General features: G+C 45.5%; 1 protein-coding gene across 1 annotated transcript in view; it reads left to right on the top strand.

Moving 5' to 3' along the window:
• Nucleotides 1-9,414: 9,414 nt before the first annotated feature.
• The window catches only part of LOC140625746 (polycystin-1-like protein 2), an 88,005-nt gene continuing 77,570 nt past the window's right edge, over nt 9,415-19,849 (top strand). The window contains exons 1-4 of the mRNA XM_072813284.1: nt 9,415-9,907; nt 12,209-12,373; nt 14,537-14,716; nt 17,944-18,054. Of these exons, the coding sequence (XP_072669385.1) occupies nt 9,607-9,907; nt 12,209-12,373; nt 14,537-14,716; nt 17,944-18,054 (757 nt within the window). The 5' untranslated portion in view covers nt 9,415-9,606. The remainder of the gene's footprint in view (nt 9,908-12,208; nt 12,374-14,536; nt 14,717-17,943; nt 18,055-19,849) is intronic.

Below are 19,849 nucleotides of genomic sequence, written 5' to 3'. Positions count from 1 at the left end.
GGAAGTTCTACTGACAATGCTGAGCTAGCAGGAGAGCTGCTAAGATGGCATTTATATGTGACTGAGGTGGAGAGAGGCAGCTATGGCTACACTGCTGGTCAGTTTAGAGGGTACAAGTATCAGAGAATTCCATGGTTGGCAATGGTAAAAATGTGAAATAGCTCATGTGTTCATTCATTCACTCATTCATTCATCTGTCCCTCAAATATGGCATACCACCCATCCAGTGGGAGCAGATGCACACCAGAGGTGACACAGCCTGCTGTGGCACCAGAGAGGAAGTGGGGGAAGTCCTCCAGGGCCAAGGGGCATGGTGAAGACAGGGAATGTCCATGCTTCCTGAAAATGGCAATGGTAAACCAGAAGCTGGGAGCTGGCCAAGCAGAGAACCTGGGAAGGTTGCAGATCCAGAGGCATCACACCACATGGCCACCCCACATGGCTCTGGATGATTATTGGAGGCATGAGGCTGGGACAGGAGAGAAGCGGGAGAGGTGAGCAGGGGCCAGAGGAAGATGGCACGCAGGAGATAGAGAGAAGAAAGAGGTGAATGTTTGCAGACTTGGGGCCTGGAGGCTGGGGTTGCCGAGAGGGAAGCAGCAAGAAGCAGAGAGCCCATGAAGGGTGGGAGTTCCATGGAGGTGCTGTCTGGCAGGGCTCTTCCTCAAGTCAGGTCAAGTATTTCCCAGGATTCTCCCAAGTCACGCACGTTTGCACAAGCTGGCCATACTGCCTCCAGCAGCGATGCAGAGACTGTAGAAGAGAGTTCACTTCCAGAGGGTGCAGGACTTGGTATGGAATCACACATAGTCTGCCCTTTGGAGGCTTCCCTTGCTCCCTGGGCAAGCAGGAAGCCTTCATCTCCTCCTTTTGGTGGGGAGAAGTTGAGGCATTCACAGACAAAGTCCCCTCCTCTGTATTTTGCACACACCGTATCTTCTAATTCTGGCACAGATCTGGCAGGTACTATTATTACCCCCTTTTTTATTGAGGAAGCAGCTGAAGTTTGGTGAGGTTGTGTCCTTGGGCCATAGATCACACATGTGGCAGAGGGGTGGAAGATATGAGCGTGGGATCCTCTTACCTTATAATCTGGGGAAGCAGCAAGGAAGAGGAGGCTGCCTTTCCAGAGGCCACTTTTTCCATGGGATGTGCTGCATCCATTAAGCAGTCATATAGTGAAGAAGTAAAACTGAATTCGAAAAGTTTTTCTGCTATAAAAAAAATCACAACACAACAGCCTTATTTTGTAATTCTGTATCTCCTCTTTCAAAGTCACTGCCAAAAATGAGTTAATATTTCCCTTTATGGAGATACTGTTATCATATCTAAATTACTTTGCAGTTTTCCAATTAAGTTAGCTTCTAAATGGTGCCTTTAATTAGCCAGCATGACAAACTGAGCAGACAATGTGGAAATCTTAGATAGCAGGGTTCAAGGTATAGGCAAAGTCCTAGCAGAGGTGGCAGCTGCCTTCCCAAGGGAGAGTATCAGTGGTGAGTTCCAGAACACCACTGCTCTCCACAGGCCTGGACAGGAAGCAGGACGTAGGGAGTGGCAGGGGGGCTGCCCTAGGACTCCTGGAGGGCCAACTTCACCACCAAAACAAAAGACCACGACTAACCCCATTAACACATAGGAGGGTTCATCAATCCCACAGAGTCCTACTACCTGTAGATCATATTGGGTATGAGAGATAGAAAAATGGAAAAATCAATAAGCCCTGAACTCAATGAACTCACAGCCTAATAGGGAAGAAAGGAAAGCAAATAATAATTATTTAATAATTATTTAATAAATAATATTATATAATATGCTATACCTGGGAGGTAGAAGAAACAAGACTGAAACACAGAGGACATTATTGGTAGAAAAGGAAGTACCTTCTAATGCCTGAGCTGAAACACTCTAACTTCCATGGTGTTGTACTCAGGGCTCAGTCAGTGAAGTGTCACAAAAATTCAACTTACAACTGTAGACCTGACATTTCTGCCTCCTAACTAATCTTCAGATTGTTCCTTTTTTCCTCCAGCCCCCTAACTACCATCCTCACTACTGCTCACCTCTTGGGAACAGCCTTCTCCTGGCCTCCCTGCCTCCAATCCCACCTACTTCAATCTACCTTCCCTGCTGCTGCCAGGTGACCTGCCTGAAATGCAAGCCTGATCATGTCATTCTCCAGTTTAAAATCCAGGGTTTAACACAGTGGCTAGCATGTAGTGGGGGCTCAACAAATATTTACTGAATGAATGAATGACAGACACATGGCCTCTCCGTGCTATATCATCATCATACTGGTTTTCTAGGGCTGCCATGACAAAGTACCGCCACAAACGCTTAAACAGAAATTTATTGTGTCACAGTTCTGGAGGTCAGAAGTCCAAAATCAAAGTGTCAGTGAAGCCATGAGCTTCTGAAGTCTCTAGGGGAAAATCCCTCCTTGCTTCTTCTAACTTCTGGTGTGGTTGCCAGCCGTTCTTAATGTTCCCTGGCTCCAGTCTCTGCCTCTGTTGTCATGTAGCCTTTTCCCCTCTGTGCTCAGATTCTCCCCTTTCTTATAAGGACCCTGTCACTGTGTTTGGATCCACCTTCACCCACCATGACCTCATCTTGATTACATCGCCAAAGTCCCCATTTCCAAAGAAGGCACATTCACAGGCACCAAGGCTTAGGACTCCAGCGTGTCTTTCTGGAAGACACAATTGAGCCCACAATAGTCATTAAGCAAAAACAGTTTAAAAGTAGAAATTTTAAAGGCTATATATACATGGACTTATTTTTTACAGCCAAGCTCATAGTTCCTCTCTTGCTCTTGCTCTCTCTCTCTCTTTTTTTTTATGGCTAGAGACTTTTAAACAGTGCTAACATGGAAGTAGGTTAAACTGCTATGAGGACATGGAAGACAGGGCAGTTAACTCCTGTAGGCTCTGAGAAGGCTTCAGAGACGAGGTTTATAGCTGAGCCATACTTGAGAAAAGGATGCAGATGTATGAGCAAATGTATAAGAAGAGGCATTCGTTTGTTTTTTAAGATTTTTTTTTTATTTAAAGATTTTATTTATTTATTCATGAGAGGCACAGAGAAAGAGGCAGAGACATAGGCAGAGGAGAAGCAGGCTCCCTGCAGGGAGCCCACGTGGGACTCGATCCCAGAACTCCAGAATCACGTCCTGAGGCATGCAGATGCTCAACCACTGAGCCACCCAGGCATCCCTTTAAGATTTTTTTTTTTTTTTTTTAAGATTTTTTTTTTTTAATTTTAGAGAGAGCATGAGCATGCAGAGGCAGGGGCAGAGGGGGAGTGAAAGAGAACCTCAAGCAGACTTCCTACTGAGACAGAGCCTGATGTGGGGCTTGATCCCATCACAACCTGGGCTGAAACCAAGAGTCAGATGCTCAACCGAGCCACCCGAGTGCCCCAAAAAGAAGCACTCTTGTAAAGAAACTGCATGAATGAAACTGGAGGCAGAATACTGTGTGGGTGATAATGCAGGGGATTGTAGTTTATACTGATTCTGAGGTACTGACAAGAAATAAGGAATTGGTATTATAGGGCCTCTCCCTGAGGCACTCTTTCTACTAGCTCTCCCCCCACCTCTACCTCTATCTCCACCCCATTCTTCCTGGCTAGCCCTTCAAGATCCAGGTCTACCCACCTGATAGAAGCAAACGGCTTAGCAAACACAGAGGACTGACCTACATACACGTCTAAAAAACCAAGAATAGGGGATCCCTGGGTGGCTCAGAGGTTTAGCGCCGCCTTCAGTCCAGAGCGTGATCCTGGAGTCCCGGGATCGAGTCCCACGTCGGGCTCCGTGCATGGAGCCTGCTTCTCCCTCTGCCTGTGTCTCTGCCTCTCTCTCCCTCTCTGTGTCTCTCATGAATGAATAAATAAAAAATCTTTAAAAAAAAAAACCACCAAGAATACAGTCCACCATCCCAATGCCCTGAGGTCATTATTAGCTGCTCAGAGATGGATCCCTAAGTATAAAATTGAAACCATCAGGAAAGTGTGCAAGACACAGCTCAGCTACGTGAGCCTGTTTCCTGGGATTTGACCTGGCAAATGGACTTGAGTCCTCAAGTGGGATCAGCAATATGAAAAACTAAAAGATAATTGATCTGGTTTAAATAAACACTGAGTTCATAGCAAGAATCATGAAGATGTTTGCATCCTGTGGGCCAGGCAAGGATTCAAGTGCAAGTGGCTTATTTGAGAGGGGAAGCCAGGAAATGCCAGGAAGAGTATGGGGAAGTGAAACAGGGAGGGAAGATGTTAATGGTGCATTATCAAGGCTGTTACCATCATGGGCAATCAAAGCTCAGTCTGGCTGTTGGGCTGTGGGTTGGGCTGTCAGCGGGCTTTAGAGTTATCTTGAGGGATCTGGGGAATTGATCCACCAACCCTGGCCAATCAAGGGTGAAAGTTTTTCACAAGAGGCACAAACTTTCAAGCACCTCCATCCCCTCCCTTGTGTGCACAGGGAGGCAGAAAGCTGTAGAGGCTTGCATTTAGAAGCCTCACGTGGTAAGTGTGAGGGGTTAAGATGGGTCCTTGGTAATGCCTGCTAACAACCCTCAGGAGATAGCTTAGGCTAAATGGCAAGTGCAAAAAGATGTTCACAGCAGTGTTGACTACAATTGCAAAATTGAATATGTAACAAGTGACGAAAACCGCACAAAGTATCTATCACTGTGGGAATGGTGTAGTAAATGTCCATTCAGGGAAAGGGAGCACAGCCCCCACCATGCCAATTCCAAAGCCCTTTAGCAACATGGAAAAGTCCTACCATTGAAAGCTAAGTGGGAAGCATCCTATGAACTAATTATGTGCACACCACAGTTGTGCCTGAGCAAACACCCATCTCCAAGGCAAGAAGCACTTGAAGGAACCACAAAGAAATGAAACTGTCTTAGGGTAAGGGGACCATAAGGATTCTCTTGTTATGTTGTCTTTTCAGTTGAATGGAGGGCAAAGATTCAATTCATTTATGGCCAATAAAAACATCAATTCATATAAAGCAATGTACTCCCTTCTCCCCTGCTACCATTTCCTGCATGCCCTCCCAAATAAACTGCTTGCTCTTGAATTCTTGTCTCATTAACTTCTGGGGGAACTCAAACTAAAATGGGTCCATTCCCAGAATTGGGATATCTGCGCCACAGGGCATGAACATTTTTATGAAGATGTTCATTGACTTGAGACCCCATTTACTCCAAATTTGCTCTCTTTCTGTTTTCATTTGATGGTCCTGAAAAGCAGGGTTTAGAGGCTCAAGCAGCTGGGTCAGATTGCTGGGGACAGGCTCACACAGGTCAGCATGCCCTACTTCCTTTCTTCATGTACACAGATGCTAAGGCACATTGCATGCTGACTTCACCAAGATGAATTCTGTGCCCAGGAGTCTGCAATTTATCAGAATGTAAAGAAAGCAGAAGTGGAATTTAGCCTGCAGATTTGCATTTGTTATCAAATGTCTCCAAGCATGTTCCATGGAGGACGTAAATTAAGCTTTTACTCAGGAGATACATTATCACTGTATGCGGCCTTCCACATAGTTTTCTAATAGAAGTCATTAGGCGCTTGGCCCCCGGAGATAAGAGACCAGTGTTCTCTGTATTCCAGCCTATGACTCAGCAATGACATCGAGTCCTGCTCTGGGCTACTGGCAGGGCTACTCCAGAGGGCTTGGAAGGGCTTCTGGGAAAGGGATGGGGGTCAAGGGTCAGCCCTGGTGTTGGTTGGAAAACTGGCCTCTGTACAACTAGGGCAGGAAGAGACCTAAGGAAGAAGCAGATCACTCCAGACTAGTAGGCGGCAGGTTTAACAAGCAAGGGAACTTAACATACAAGGCTAGGTAGATCTCCATACTTGCCAGCCAAATCTTAAAAGTTTATATAGAGGCTTTAACTGGGTTGAGTCATGTATACTGTCCAAATGATTTCCGCACCATATCACTATCTCAAGGCTGTGTCCTTGAGACAGCTTCTGGGAGTGAGGAAGGCAACCAGAATGCACATTCTAAGGACGGGGAGGGCATGAGGAGCTGCTAATTGCCTGGGTCCCACTCATGGGTGGTTTAGCAATCACATCCTCTCAACCTCTCCCAACACCCAAGGACCTGAGAGATGGCGCCAGGCTGGGAAATGTTCATTGAGTCCTACTGTGTGCCAGTCATGGTACAAGCAGAGTTTAAGAGACTATCCGTTTCTTGCAAGAATAAAATAACCAAAATGTCCATCAATGGATGAATGGATAAGCAAAATGTAATATATCCATATACAGGACATTATTTAGCTATAGAAAGGTATGAAGTACTAATACACCCTCCAACATGGATGACCCTGGAAAAAAATAATGCTGAGTGAAGAAAGGTAGACACAAAAGATCACATATTGTACAATTCCATTCACATGAAATGTCCCAAATCTGTAAATCCATAGAGACAGAGAGTAATAGTTGCCAGGGACCGGAGGAGGGAATGGGGAGGGGGGAAAAGTTGAATTATGTCAGAGCAAGTGAGTATTTTATTTTTTAAAGATTTTTATTTATTTACATATTTATGAGGAGAGAGAGAGAGAGGCAGAGACATAGAGGAAGAAGTAGGCTCCCTGCAAGGAGCCCAATGTAGGCCTCCATCCCAGACCCTGGGATGACGCCCTGAGCCGAAAGCAGATGCTCAACCGCTGAGCTACCCAGGTGTCCCACAAGTGAGTAATTTAAAGCCACGTATTAGACCACTGTGTTCTGAAAGTCTTTGGCCACCCTGCTGTAAGAAACTATTTCCCTAATACCTTTTTCTTTAAAGATTTTGTTTATTTATTTGAGAGAGAGAACGCATGAGAGAGTACAAGCAGGGGACACAGGGAGAGGGAGAAGCTGGCTCCTTGCTGAGCAGGCACCCTGGGATCACGACCTGAGTATGACCTGAGCCAAAGGCAGGTGCCCAACAAATTGAGCCACTCAGGCACCTTGCCTAATATCTTTTTTGAATGTTCTAGAGTCCTACCCCATGTTATGTAGTCTTTTCTCCAACCTTGAATCACTGACTTCTTATGCAGGCCAGTCATCCAGTGCTGTGCTTTGTTGTAATAGTACAAACCATACCCTTGCTGTCTCGCCTGGCCCAACCCAAGTGGCCTATCTAGGAAAAGTGCCCAAGAGGAACTCTGGTGTTAGTAATTACAATTTTTCCCACCACCGAAGCAACTTTGTAATTGTGTCAAACTCAGTTAATTTGGAAAGTTCTCATGAACAACAAACATTGCTCTGCAAACAAGAAGCTAAGGTGGGGGAATATATGAGTTCTGGAAAACTCTTCATTCAGTTTTTGTTGTTGTTGTTTTGTTTTTTTAAGATTTTATTTATTTATTCACGAGAGACACACAGAGAGAGGCAGAGACACAGACAGAGGGAGAAGCAGGCTCCCTGCAGGGAGCCCAATGTGGAACTCGATCCCAGACTCCAGGATCACGCCCTGAGCCGAAGGCAGACGCTCAACTGCTGAGCCACCCAGGTGTCCCTCTTCATTCAATTTTATTCTATAAACTTTTATTGGGTGTCAAAAGAAAACAAACAAACAAAAGGAGTAAAGTAGTGAAGTAATGGTCCACACTATAAGATGGAGGAAGCTTGAACACACTATGCTGACATGAAAGGAGCTGGTCACAAAAAACACACATTTGGAGATTCTGTGTATATGAAATGTGCAGAGGATGCAAACCCACAGAGCCAGAAAGGAGATCAATGGCTGTCAGAAGCTGCGGGATAGAGGTTTGGCAGTGAATGCCAACGGGTAAAGGGTTTCCTTTTGGGGTCATGCAAAAGTTCTAAAATCAATCATGGTGAAGGCTGCACAACTTTGTGAATATACTAAAACCCACTCATCTGCATATTTTAAATGGGTGATTGTATGGTATGTGAACTCTATCTTAAGTTTTTATTGAAAGAAAGAAAAAGGAAAGTCAGAAGGGAGTGGCATATTATATGAGGCAAGGTCTACAAAATCCACAAAGGAACTGATGTTTGAGCTGAATCGGGAAGGTCGACAGGGCAGGACCAGAGAGAAAACCGTTCCTGGCAGAGGGAATAGCACAGGCATAGAGAGGCATGAAAAAAACGTTGCTAGCAGTGAACTATGGTAGTTACAAAGAGCTGTAACTTTGAGCTGGTAGGGGGATGATGGACCCATGGGATGTTTTTTAAAAAAGAATTTACCCTTTTGAACAGGTAAGATATTCACAAGGTACAAGATGGAAAAGTTTCAAAAGTGAAGTAAAAGTCTTGCCCTCTCCTCTCTCCCACTCACCTAACTCCCTCCACTCCTGACCCAGGCAATCTCTATTGCCAGTCTCTTTAAGTCCTTTATGAGATCTATTCCACACATACAAATAAATATTCATAGATGTTTTTGTGTAAATGGGATTGGACCATCAACAATGTCTCTCATACGTTGCTTTCAATATTAGCAAAAATCTTAGATATCCCTCCAAATATTTATATAAAGAATTTGCTCATTTTTTGTGCATATGGAGAATGTACCATGTTTTATTGATCACTTTCCAATCAATGGACATTTAGATTGGATCACTTTCCAATCAATGGACATTTAGATTAGATCCTTTCTTCTTAAAAATTCTGTAATAAATAACCTATACATATGACATTTTGCACATGTATGAATTTATTTGTAGGTAAAATTTCTAGAAGTTGAACTATTATATTACAGAGCTCATGCTTTTAAATTTTTGATAGATATTATCAAACTGCCCACAATGGAGGTTGTACCAATTTACACTCCCATCAGCAATGAGTGAGTCTATTTCTTCACATTTGGAGTATGTGTTTGGAAATACTGTCAGTGGCCAGTTCATACAGAGCGTTGTATACAAAGCTGAGAAGCTTGAACTTGATCCATAGACCATGGACACCCAAATGGAGGGTTTAGGCAGTGGGTGAGGATGAGCAGGTTTGAAGTTTTAAAAGCTTGTTTTCATAATTATATCAAAACAATTTTATAGAAAATCTGTTTTCTCCAACAGGCATGAGTAATAATGTGATGAATCAGAGAGAGGGAGACATATCCATTAGGATTTAAGCCATGCTGGGGAGAATGTGATTATCATTTGGGCACAGCCACCACTCTAGACAATAGGATTGGAGATGAGTGTAACTTGGGTTCTTTACTACCCCATCACTCTCACTTTCCTGCCATTTTTCTTTTATCACATATTTTCCACATGCTGATGACTTCTTGTGAAACATGTGGTCCTCCAGGATAACAACATGAAACCAATAGCAAGGAACTTTTATCAAGAACCAACAGTTGATCGAATGAGAAGCAGACAGGTGCGATAGCAGCTATATGTTTCTCTCGAAGGCCGTTTTGCAAATTAGTTGGATTTGGAACAGACATTGAAAAAAGAGCTGGGCAAAGCAAAAAGGCAGACAACATTCATCCTGAGCCTTTTGTTTCTTAAAAAGAGGTAGTTGCTATTATTTGATGCAAAGAGAGAAGGAAAGATGAATGGCAGATGATTGTGAGGCACCAGTATAAGAAGGACCTGAGTGCTGGCTCCGTCCAGATGCTCCAGGAGTGGTTCAAGGATGAGCGCAGCAAGTTTGGTACTCTTGGGGCTTGCTCTGAGGTTTAGGGCCACAATCTCTAAGCCAGAGGGGGGAAGCTTTTGCTCCAAAAGCCAAGTGGCCTTCAGAGACTCTTGCTATGAATTTGTGCCTTTCACTCAAACCTTCTATGGTGCCCAGAGCTGGTGCGAGGAGCAAGGGGGCCATTTGGTCTTTATTCATGATGAAGACACACAGCAGTTCCTGCAGAAGCACATCTCCCAGGACAGGGAATGGTGGATTGGACTCGTAGGGAACTCGGCTCAGAATGGAACCATAGGAGGTAGGTGCTGTGAAAACTGTATTTCATGGGAAGCTTGTGGCTGTGTTTCTCACCAATGTTTCTTACCCTGAGCCTCATGGAACAAAATTAAGATATCCTAATTTTCATGGTAAGGATATCCTCCTCTTTGGTTGCTGTGTGGATCAAATGAAATCACTCGTGTACAATGCCTAGCACAGAATCCAGCACATAGTTGATGCTCTGAAAACATTCATTTGTTTGAATGTGCCCAATACTAATAATACTAGCTATGACTTCTTCTAAGGCACTATCCCTACATACTTCTAGTCCATTATCAGCTTGCATCCCTATGACAACCAGTGAAGTAATATTGCTGCTTCTATTTTACAGATGAGAAAACATCTGTAAATGTTTTTCTTTTCTTAGTAAGTATTTCTCAGGAAATACTTACTAAGCTATTTTCAAGGCACTTCTAGGGGTGCTTGGGTGGTGTAGTCAGTTAAGTATCCAACTTTTGGTTTTGGCTCAGGTTCTGATCTCAGGGTTATGAGATCAAGCCCCGCATGAGGCTCTGCGCTGAGTACAGTCTGCATAACTTTCTCTTTCTCTCTCCCTGTGCTCCTCCCTCCACCCTCTCTCTCTCAAATAAATAAATCTTTAAAAAAAGAAAGAAGCAAGCAAGCAAGCAAGCAAGCAAGCACTTCCACATGCCTTTCCCCATTTCTTACGGGATTAAAGCAAGTTAAAAGCATAGCACCACTCCCTCCACATTAAATGGTCTCATTTTAATGGTCTTCCTAGAAACTTTTCCTTACTTTTTACTCTGTGAGGGCTTCTTTCTCCAACCCCAGGACAGTCAGGAAAGTCCTTCTCTCTGCACTTGTAGGTCTTACAATACAATACCCTCTGGGAGGGTATTTTCGGCATGACTTTAAGTTTTTAGGTGTCTGTCTTCCTTCCTAGACAATGAGATCCTCGAGGGCAGGAAACAGATTCTGGCCATTTTTTCTGGTGCCTGTACATAGCAGAGAATGGAAAAATGAAGATTCATATGTAATCCTTGCACCTGCCCCATGAGGTACACATTGCTACTCTTATTTTATGGATGAGGAACATGAAGTCTAGGGGGACGAAATGGTTTGCTCAAGAGGACGCTACTGGTGAAAGGCAGTGAAGACTCTCTTGGGCCAATGTCCCTCCACCTCACATTGCCCTGTCAAAGCTACTGGGTTTAGAAATAAGCAACTCAGTCTTGGGCTAAGCACTTACATACCAGAGTCGATGGAAAGGCTTAATTAGGGAGCAGTTGGGCAAGCTCCTTTTAGGAAATGCATAGCCTTAGGATTTGAATTCTAAAAGTGTATCTTCAGGTAATATCTAGTGAATGGTTTCTTGATTTGTAGATATAGCAATTGCGGATTTCTGTATATTGAATGTCCATTCATATGCAGCTAAAGGAGTTGTGTCTATTTAAAAATCACCAAGGGATATCACATGGCTGTTACAGAACATGAGGCAGATATGTGTAGGCTGACGTGTAATCACCTCCAGTACTTAATGTTATTTACGAAACAAGGGACAGAGTGCCATGTGCAATATGATGGCATTTGTGTAAATAGATTTCAGGCACTCACAGATGATGAATGGGTACAATTCAGTCTGGATCAGTTCACAAGAAACATAACAATAATGCGAGTATCCCGTTGGTTGGGAAAGGGGAGATGTTTTCATTTTACTTTTACACATTTTACATTTCACTCCAAAAATTTCTTAACCACTTGTATGGAGTTGTTTTATTTTTAAAAATGAATATATACACTTTTAAGTCTTCAGTAAATATTTTATATTTAGTGTTTTCTGTTTCTGTCCTTGAAATGCCTTTGTAACACACACACACGCACACACACCACTTCTTCAAGAGTGCACCAGGGACTGAAGAGTCCTGAAGTAAGGAAAACTGCTTCCATTGTAACTCAGCATAGCCCATATATATCTGACAAGGGGTCCTGCCTCTCTTTGAACATCCCAAGACACACTTCTGTGCTTTTCTTTAGATTATGGTAACACAGAGCTGGAAACATCATGTGCTCAATCAAGCCACTTTGTTTGGGCTCCCTGACTTGGCACCCTGATTTTTAGGCTGAGTTCTTCCTTCCGGGTGTTGGACAATAACAGCCAGCAATGTCCCTTCATCGTTGGCATGGGAAAGAAAGGTCCTCAGCCTCTTGGCCTTGACTGAGCACCTCCTGCATACCAGGGAGCTGAGTTGAGGCAAGCCCTGTTCATAAAAAGGGGTCAGAAGTATGTTTCCAAGTCCTGGTGGTTGTGTTTCCATCCCAGGGCCAGGGATCTGGCTGGACACCTCCAATGTGAGCTATAGCCACTGGCATGGAAAACAGGCCTCTCCTGTTCTCAACACCTGTGGTTACATCAGGAGAGACGCTTCCTTTGGGTGGGCGGCTTCAGACAACTGCACACAGCTGTTTGCCTTCATCTGCGAGTTTGGTGAGCTGGCCTCCGTTGTGGGGCCTCCCTCCTTGTCCCTCTGTGTGTGTCTGTCTCTGCATCTCTGTCTTTCTCTGTGTCTCTGTCTCTGTGGGGTCTCTCTGTGTGTGTCTCTCTGTGTCTCTAATTCTGTGTCTCCCTAAATGTCCACCCATCTCTATCTGTGTGGCATTCTGTGCCTGTCTCATTTTGTCTCCCTAGCTCACAACCTGCCTCTCCCCATCCACTTACCTACTAACCTGACTACTAGTCTCATTCCTACCCTCTTTTCCTCTCAGATATCTGCATCTAGTGGCAAATGCCCAGCTCTATTTACTCTCTTTTTCCAATCTTCCAATGAAGGAGACATGACCCAGGAGGCTGTTCTCACTCACCCTTGATTCCTGCTGCCCTGACCAGACTGGGTCTGAGTCTCACCACCCATCATCCCTGATTCCTAAATTCCCCCACACTCTGCTCTTGTGTCCTTCCTAGCTGCTGTCCATGGTTGACCCCCTTTACACCCTGGAGACCCTTCCCTGGGGCCTCTGTGTAAAAGCTTCAGCACGAGCAGCCCGTGGCCCCATGCTGGGTACTGCCTGACATGCAGGGTCCTGGCATAGTGCCCTGGTCTTGCACCCAAGCTGCCCCATGACCCTCTGACTTTCAAGCCAGGCTTGACAGAAGTTTCCAGGCTTCCTGGGCTCAGCCCCCTCCCTGTCTCCAAACCCCTCAGTGAAGAATCCTAGCTCTTAGGGATCGTTCTGGGTTTGGGCACCTACAGGGCCTCCTACCCCATTTCCCCCATCTGGGTTTAAATAGATGCCATGTAGGCCCCCAGCCTGGCTAATTATGAAAACTTGCAGCTTCAGGGACCTTCTTGTCACAGTCCTCCCAAAGTGCCACCCCCTTCTATGCCCCAACCTGAAGCCTGTCTCAGAATCTGTCAGCTTCCAGGACCTTGGAGCCACTGGTATGAGGTCACACCATGAGCAGCTAATATGTATCAAGCCGGTCCTCTAGGCACAGAGCTGTACACTCTGTGTGTATTCATCACAGTAGAAGCACCTCTGCTATTCTATTGTAGGCCCATTATAGAGCTAAGAATAGTGAGGCTCAGAAAGGGTAAGCTCCTTGCCCAAGGCCACGTAGCTGGGAAGTGACAATGACAAGACCTGAACCCGGGTTTGTCCATGGTCAGAGGGAGATGGTCAGATGCAGTGCTGCTGGCTTTGGAGATCAAGGAGTCACAATCCAACAAATGTCAGCGTCTCTGGAAGCTGAAAACGGCTAGGGAGCATTCTCCCCCCTCCCCCCCAGAGGCTCCAGAAGGAACCAGGCCTACCCACACCTTGATGCTAGCCTATTTAAGACCCATTCTGGACTTCTGACCTTCATAACTGGAGGATGATAGATTTGTACTGGCTTCAGACATTAAAGTGCTAGCAATTTGTATAGCAGCCATAGGAAATGAACACAGATTTTGGTCTCATTCCCTACACTGTGGCACTCCCACCAGGCAGACAGGCCTGAGTTTGGACCCAGTTTCCTACTTTCTGGCTATATTCATCTGAGCCAGATTGTTCTTTTCCAACAAATGGTTACTGAACGTGGACCCCATACCAGGAGCTGGCCTGAAGTCTCAGCATAGTGACCCCCATGAGCCTGATGTTCCTAGTGGGGAGGTTAGTAACCCAGCTTCTAGGACTGATACAAAGACTCACTAAGTCACTCATCCATTCTACAAATGCTTGTTTAGCATCTATCATACGCCAGGCATTGTTTTCAGATAAGGCTCAAGGAAGGTACTCAAAATAGGAGAATATAGTGGCTACTGGTATCGCCCTTACTCTGCACGTAAAAACTCATTTAATCCTCCTAAAGACCCTACACGGTATGGTACTGACCCTCTCTCGTGCCAAGGGGGGCACAGAGAAGCTAGGTAATTAGCAGCGGGTCACAGAGCCAGGGCGTGGCTGGCGGCATCTGAGCCCAGGCAGTCTGGCTCCAGAGCCATGCTCATGCCCACCACGTTCTATTTCCCATCACTGTGGAGCTGGCTCCTGCTGTGGCCCTTCATCTCAGTCCCGACCCCTGACACCTTCCACTTCCCATCAACCAGGCACTTGTCCAGCCATGACCACAGCTGGTCCCTCCTAAGGTGTCCCCTTCCCTTTGTCACAGGGGTTGGCCAGAGTCTGGCCTGTGACGGCCTCAATGCCACCATGCACTGTGGCTCAGGGGAAGTCATCCAGATCCAGGACGCCATCTACGGACGCCAGACCCCTCATTATTGCACTCAGAGTGCTGCACGCCCCTTGGAGGAAGAATGCAGCTGGACCAGTGTCAAGGATGAAGTGGCAGGTAGGAACCCAAGGACAGCTCTGGCTGTGGGGGCAAGGCAGTTCCTGGTGTCCGGTACCCAGAAAAGGGGTCTGGAAGACTTGAACAATCTTCATATCTGGGCCTCCCACATTAGGAAAACAGGCCAGTCTCTGCCCACAGAACCATGTAGGGAAGCAAAGAGGACATGGCTCGCCTCCTTAGCTGCTAGCAAACCCACCTCAGTGGGCCAGGGAGGCATTCTGCTCCCCACTCCACTTGGGTGCAAGAAACATTGCTTTCTTTTTTAAATTTTTAAAAATTTCTAAATTCTCCAAGCACGTAGACAATAAAAATATTTTATTGACCTCCCATAGACTCACTACCCATTGTTCTTAAATCCTAACATTACGTCATATTTGCTTAACATCCCCTCATTATAGCAGTGAGTATAGCTTTAAATCTCCTATTATCCATTTTGATACATGTATTAGTCTATTCGTTTAGTCCAGTTTATAACTATATCATAATGTGTCTCCTTCTCTGTTGAGAGTGGAATGTGTCATGTCTCAATCCTTGCTATTATGAATAATGCTGAAATACACATTCCTAGTAGCATCGATTGTTCATGTGGGAGAGCTTCTCCATGGCCTTGCTTTTCTAAATCAGATTAAATTTGCCTCTGAGCTGCATTTGCCTCATGACAAGGGTTCAGTTTCAGGGGTTATGGGGGCTCCTGGCACCCTCCTGGGGGGTGCAAAGTTCTCAGAAACCTCTATTGTCCAGGACACAGGGGCCCTCCTTCCTCTTTGCTGGGTTAGTAGAATCAGGCCCAGAAGGTCCCAGGAAGGCAGGTGGTTTGTTGCTTCTTGGCCAAGTGAGGACACAGCAGTCTGTGTCCAAGCTAGAAGCTCTGGGGCCTCAGGTTGAATCTCCTCTGTGACCCTCTGCTAATGACTTAGCTTCTCTGTGCCCCCCTTGGACAAGGGAGTGTCAGTACCACACCATGTAGAGCCTCTCGGCAATTCACTGAGTGGCTCTGCCTCTGCCCAAAGGGCCCATGGAGATTCAGGGAGGAGTGCCCTGTACTCCCAGGACCTGCCAAGCAGCCTCGACCCCAGTTTGGGAAAGTGTACCACGTCTCCCTGGGACAGTGATTTGTTCTTCTCCATTCCACGTCTGGCCCACATTGTCCCTGGTCTCCTTAGAGCAGATGTGAAGGAAGGAAATGCTGCAATCAGCTCCTTGGTTCCCATGCACTCTTCTTGTTGCACTGACATTCCTGAGGCTATGGCCCCTCTGAGGGGGGAAGGTCTGGGTTAGGTGGGCTGATGGATGTGCCTCCCTCATGGAGGCATTGAGGGGACCTAGTGGGCTATTTCTGCAAAGGCCCAGATGCAAGTTTCCAAACCTTGCAGCCACCCCCCAGAAAGCACATTGGAGAAGAACCCTGCATCCTTCTGGGAGGGGTCAGAGGAAAAGAGCTGGGCAGGATCCCAGGGAAATCTGTTTGTATCTAAGTGCCACACTCACTCATTCACTGTCAGTTGGCCAGTAAACATTCTTTGAGCCCAACATCGTGCCAGGCTCTATCCTGGGCTCTGTGGATAAAGGAATCAATCAAATAGTCTGTTTTTCAAAGAGCTCGCAGTCAAATGGGGAGAGAGATATGAACACAAGCAATCACCTAGCACTATGCTCAATGCCACAACAGAAAGGAGCAGAGGTGTTATGTGTTTACTTATGCAAGACTTACTTTGTACCTGCCATGTGCTGGGTACTGTTCTGTGAACTGGAGTGGAAATAGAGCAGTGAACAAAAACAAAACAAAATACTTCCTCTCTCTTGGAAAGTGTAGTCTAGGGCTGTGAATGCAGATAGTAGGGGTACAGAACTCTGATTGAGGAGTGTATCAGGCTAGATCCCTTTAGGAAAACAGAAATTATGCTAGGTCTTTCAGCAGAGGAAATTCAATGCAGGGAATTGATTATCAAGCATGGAAGTGCTGAGAAGTCAAACAGGGGATAAAGATATAACTCTGAGATTAGCAGCAATGGAAAGCCACTACCACACCTAAGGGCTGGAGGGATGACTTAGAGGGGATGATCTTATAAAAATCAGAAGTCAGGACCATCCAGGAGGTGCTAGGATCATGGTCCAGGCTGCCCTGTGTAAGTGAGGACCATGAGAGGGCGCTTATCCAGAGGGAGCTGCAGTCAGAGAGAGGATGAAAAGCACTCTGCCCTCTTATGGTTAGGGATGGGCAGAAGTATGGCCCCCAAGATTTGCCACCCTAATCCCTGGAACTTAGTATGATGAGATACCATGCCTGTGAATATGTTACTTGACACAGCAAAGGGACTTTGCAGACCTAATTATGGGTTCCTAGTCTGGATTATCCAAATGGGCACAATTTAACCACATGACCCCTTAAAAGCAAAGAAATTTCTCTGGCTAGAAGCCAGAGATGAGGCTGATGGAGAGATCAGAGTTCAAGTGTGAGACAGATCTGACACCCCATTGCTGGCTTTGAGCCATGTACAAGGACCAGAGAATGGCTGTAGGAGTTAAGGGTGGGTTCCAGATGACATCCAGCAAAGAAATGGGAGCTCAGGCCTATAACCAGGTGTGCAGCACCTACCTGTCCTCCACCTAGGCTTCTTTGTAGGCAGCCACTCATCTGCATGGGCACGAGGGAGAGGTGCTGGGATGACCTGAAGTTTCTGGCCTGGGCTCTCCACATGTCTCTCTCCTGTGGGCACCTAGATAAGATTCCTGATTTTTTTTTTCCCTTTTTGCCAGTTCTCAAAATCTAAGTTCCCACTTAGGCCATCTGACTGGATGCTACTGGACCAGTGGTTCCCAAAGTGGGGTGCCTAGGCCAGCAGTATCAGCATCACCTGGGAGCTTGTTAGAAAAGTAAATTCTTACACTGTCCCCCATATCAACTGAATCAGAAGCACGGGGGGGGGGGGGCGAGGGTCTAGAAATCTGTGTCTTCCAGAGCCCTCCAGGAGATTCTGGTATATTCTAAGATTTGAGAACCCCTGTGCTGGACCCTGAGCTGCTTGAGGGCAAAAACCCTACTTTTCTTCCCCCCAGTACCTAGCACAGTGTCTGGTCTTCAGTAGATACCAGCAGATATCCACTGGGGGTGGGGGGATGGTGGGTGAATAAATGAATGAGAGGTCATTCATCTCTGTCTGAACCTGTCCCTTTTTTGTCCTTCACACTGTTCCTGCTCCTGCTGGGATTCGGGCACTTCCCAGGCCAGTGCCAGGGGCTGCAGGTATGCCAGGTGGCAGCAGATGGGACCTACTTTGGAGACCTGTGCCCTACCCAGGGCAGCTACCTATGGGTGCAGTACCAGTGCCAGGAAGGTGAGTCCCCATCTTGCCAGTACGTGCAAGTTCCCTTATTTCCACACCAAGTCCAGCCCCACTTGGAACAGAGGGAGCAACTACCCTTGGGGGCCAATCTTTCCTCACTATTGATTCCCTGCAGCCTGACCTCCCCACCTGGCTTAGCCTTGTGGGGTAAAGAGTTTGAGGCTCCTATTGCAGAAACGAGCTATCAAGCCAGAAGTTTAAAAATATATTTAATATTTAATATATTAATATAGAGATTAAAATTAATTAATACTATAATATATTAATATGTTTAATATTGTAAATATAAAATATATTATATAATATTAAATATATGATTTAATATAAATATTAAATATATTAATACATATTAAGAAATATATATATTTTTAACTCCCAGGATGCTTCAGATTAAATTTCATGGAGTGACCCAATAAATATCCAGACAAGACCAACATTGCTTGACTCAAAAAAATCAAAAGATGTCGCACTTACATACCCTACACCCACTAAACATCACCCTGCCAAGAAGTTACATCTTAGAACACCGGGGACTTCTTAAAATAACAAATTTTGAAAGCTATAAAAATAACCCGTATTACTACACTTTATAAAAGTTTGTCCAAATCAAGAAGATAGAGCCCCTCCCTTCAGTTCTACAGTCCTACTCTCCTTATGGAAACCACTGTTCAATGTTCAGAATAAGTTCTTCTCTGCTTTTTAAACTGTTTTTACACATGACTGTGTATGAATGTATATGCGTAAAATATAATGTTAAATGCATTAGTTTATAGCTCAATTTCCTTAACTTAATAACATATCCTGGACATCTATCCAAGTCACTACCTTATTCTTTTAATGGCTGAATAGGATCCCATCATAAGATTATGTCAAATGTATTGGACCAGTCCTCTGGTTGCTTCTGATTTTTTGTTGTTAAATACCACTCTGCGGCACTCATTCTTGTGCATATATCTTGACATGTGCCTGATTATTTTTAGAGGACTGATCCCTAGTAGAGGGAATGCTGGGTCACAGGGTGTACGCTTTTTATATGTTAATAGATACTACACTCCAAAAAATGGCTGCATTGATTTATATTCCCACTAAGAGTATCTGTGAGTGCCACTTCCCCTATGCCATTGTCCAATTAGTCACAACAGCACCTTCTATTGAGGGCATGAGTGATGGGCAGGGAGCTCTGAAGGGAAAGAGTGAGTCAGGGACTGTTGGGGCCTCCAGGGGCCATCTGGGAGAGCAGGGTCTATGGATGGAGAAGGGAGGACCGCACAGAGAAGAGGAGAGGACAGCTTTCACCAGCAGCATTAGTTTACTACACACGCTTGGGTGAAATGAGAGTGACTGAGATGTCTTCATTTGTTTTCTGGGAAGAGGAGACCATGTGATTTGGCAGCACTTTCCATCTGGTGGTTTTGCTAATGAACAAAGGGTGCCCTCTGGAGATCTGCCAGTCACAGTGTGGCTGACACTGGACAGACGCATTGCTTAGGCCAGGGGGTATATTGGGTCTGGAGACCCTGAACTAAATTTTTGCCCCAACTTTGATTTCAAAAATCCTGCTCCCTTGTGAATTGGTGTGTTCTGAACTCAATGTTTCTGATTTGTAAATGGAGAGACTTATCCAGCATCCCCCAACCCCGTGCCTGCTGCCACAGTGCCCAAAAGGGCACTAGCCATGGTCCAGGTTTCCTCAGGTAGCTGTGAATCAGGATGGCAACAACTCAGGAAAGTCCTTTTAATTGCCTTCCTTGTCTGTGCTTGGAAACGGAAAGATCGTGCTGCACAA

The sequence above is a fragment of the Canis lupus genome, chromosome 3, assembly GCF_048164855.1.
Source record: "Canis lupus baileyi chromosome 3, mCanLup2.hap1, whole genome shotgun sequence".
Taxonomy (NCBI): Eukaryota; Metazoa; Chordata; class Mammalia; order Carnivora; family Canidae; genus Canis; species Canis lupus.
The sequence above is the reverse complement of the archived record's forward strand: the minus strand, read 5'-3'. Positions and strand labels throughout refer to the sequence as shown.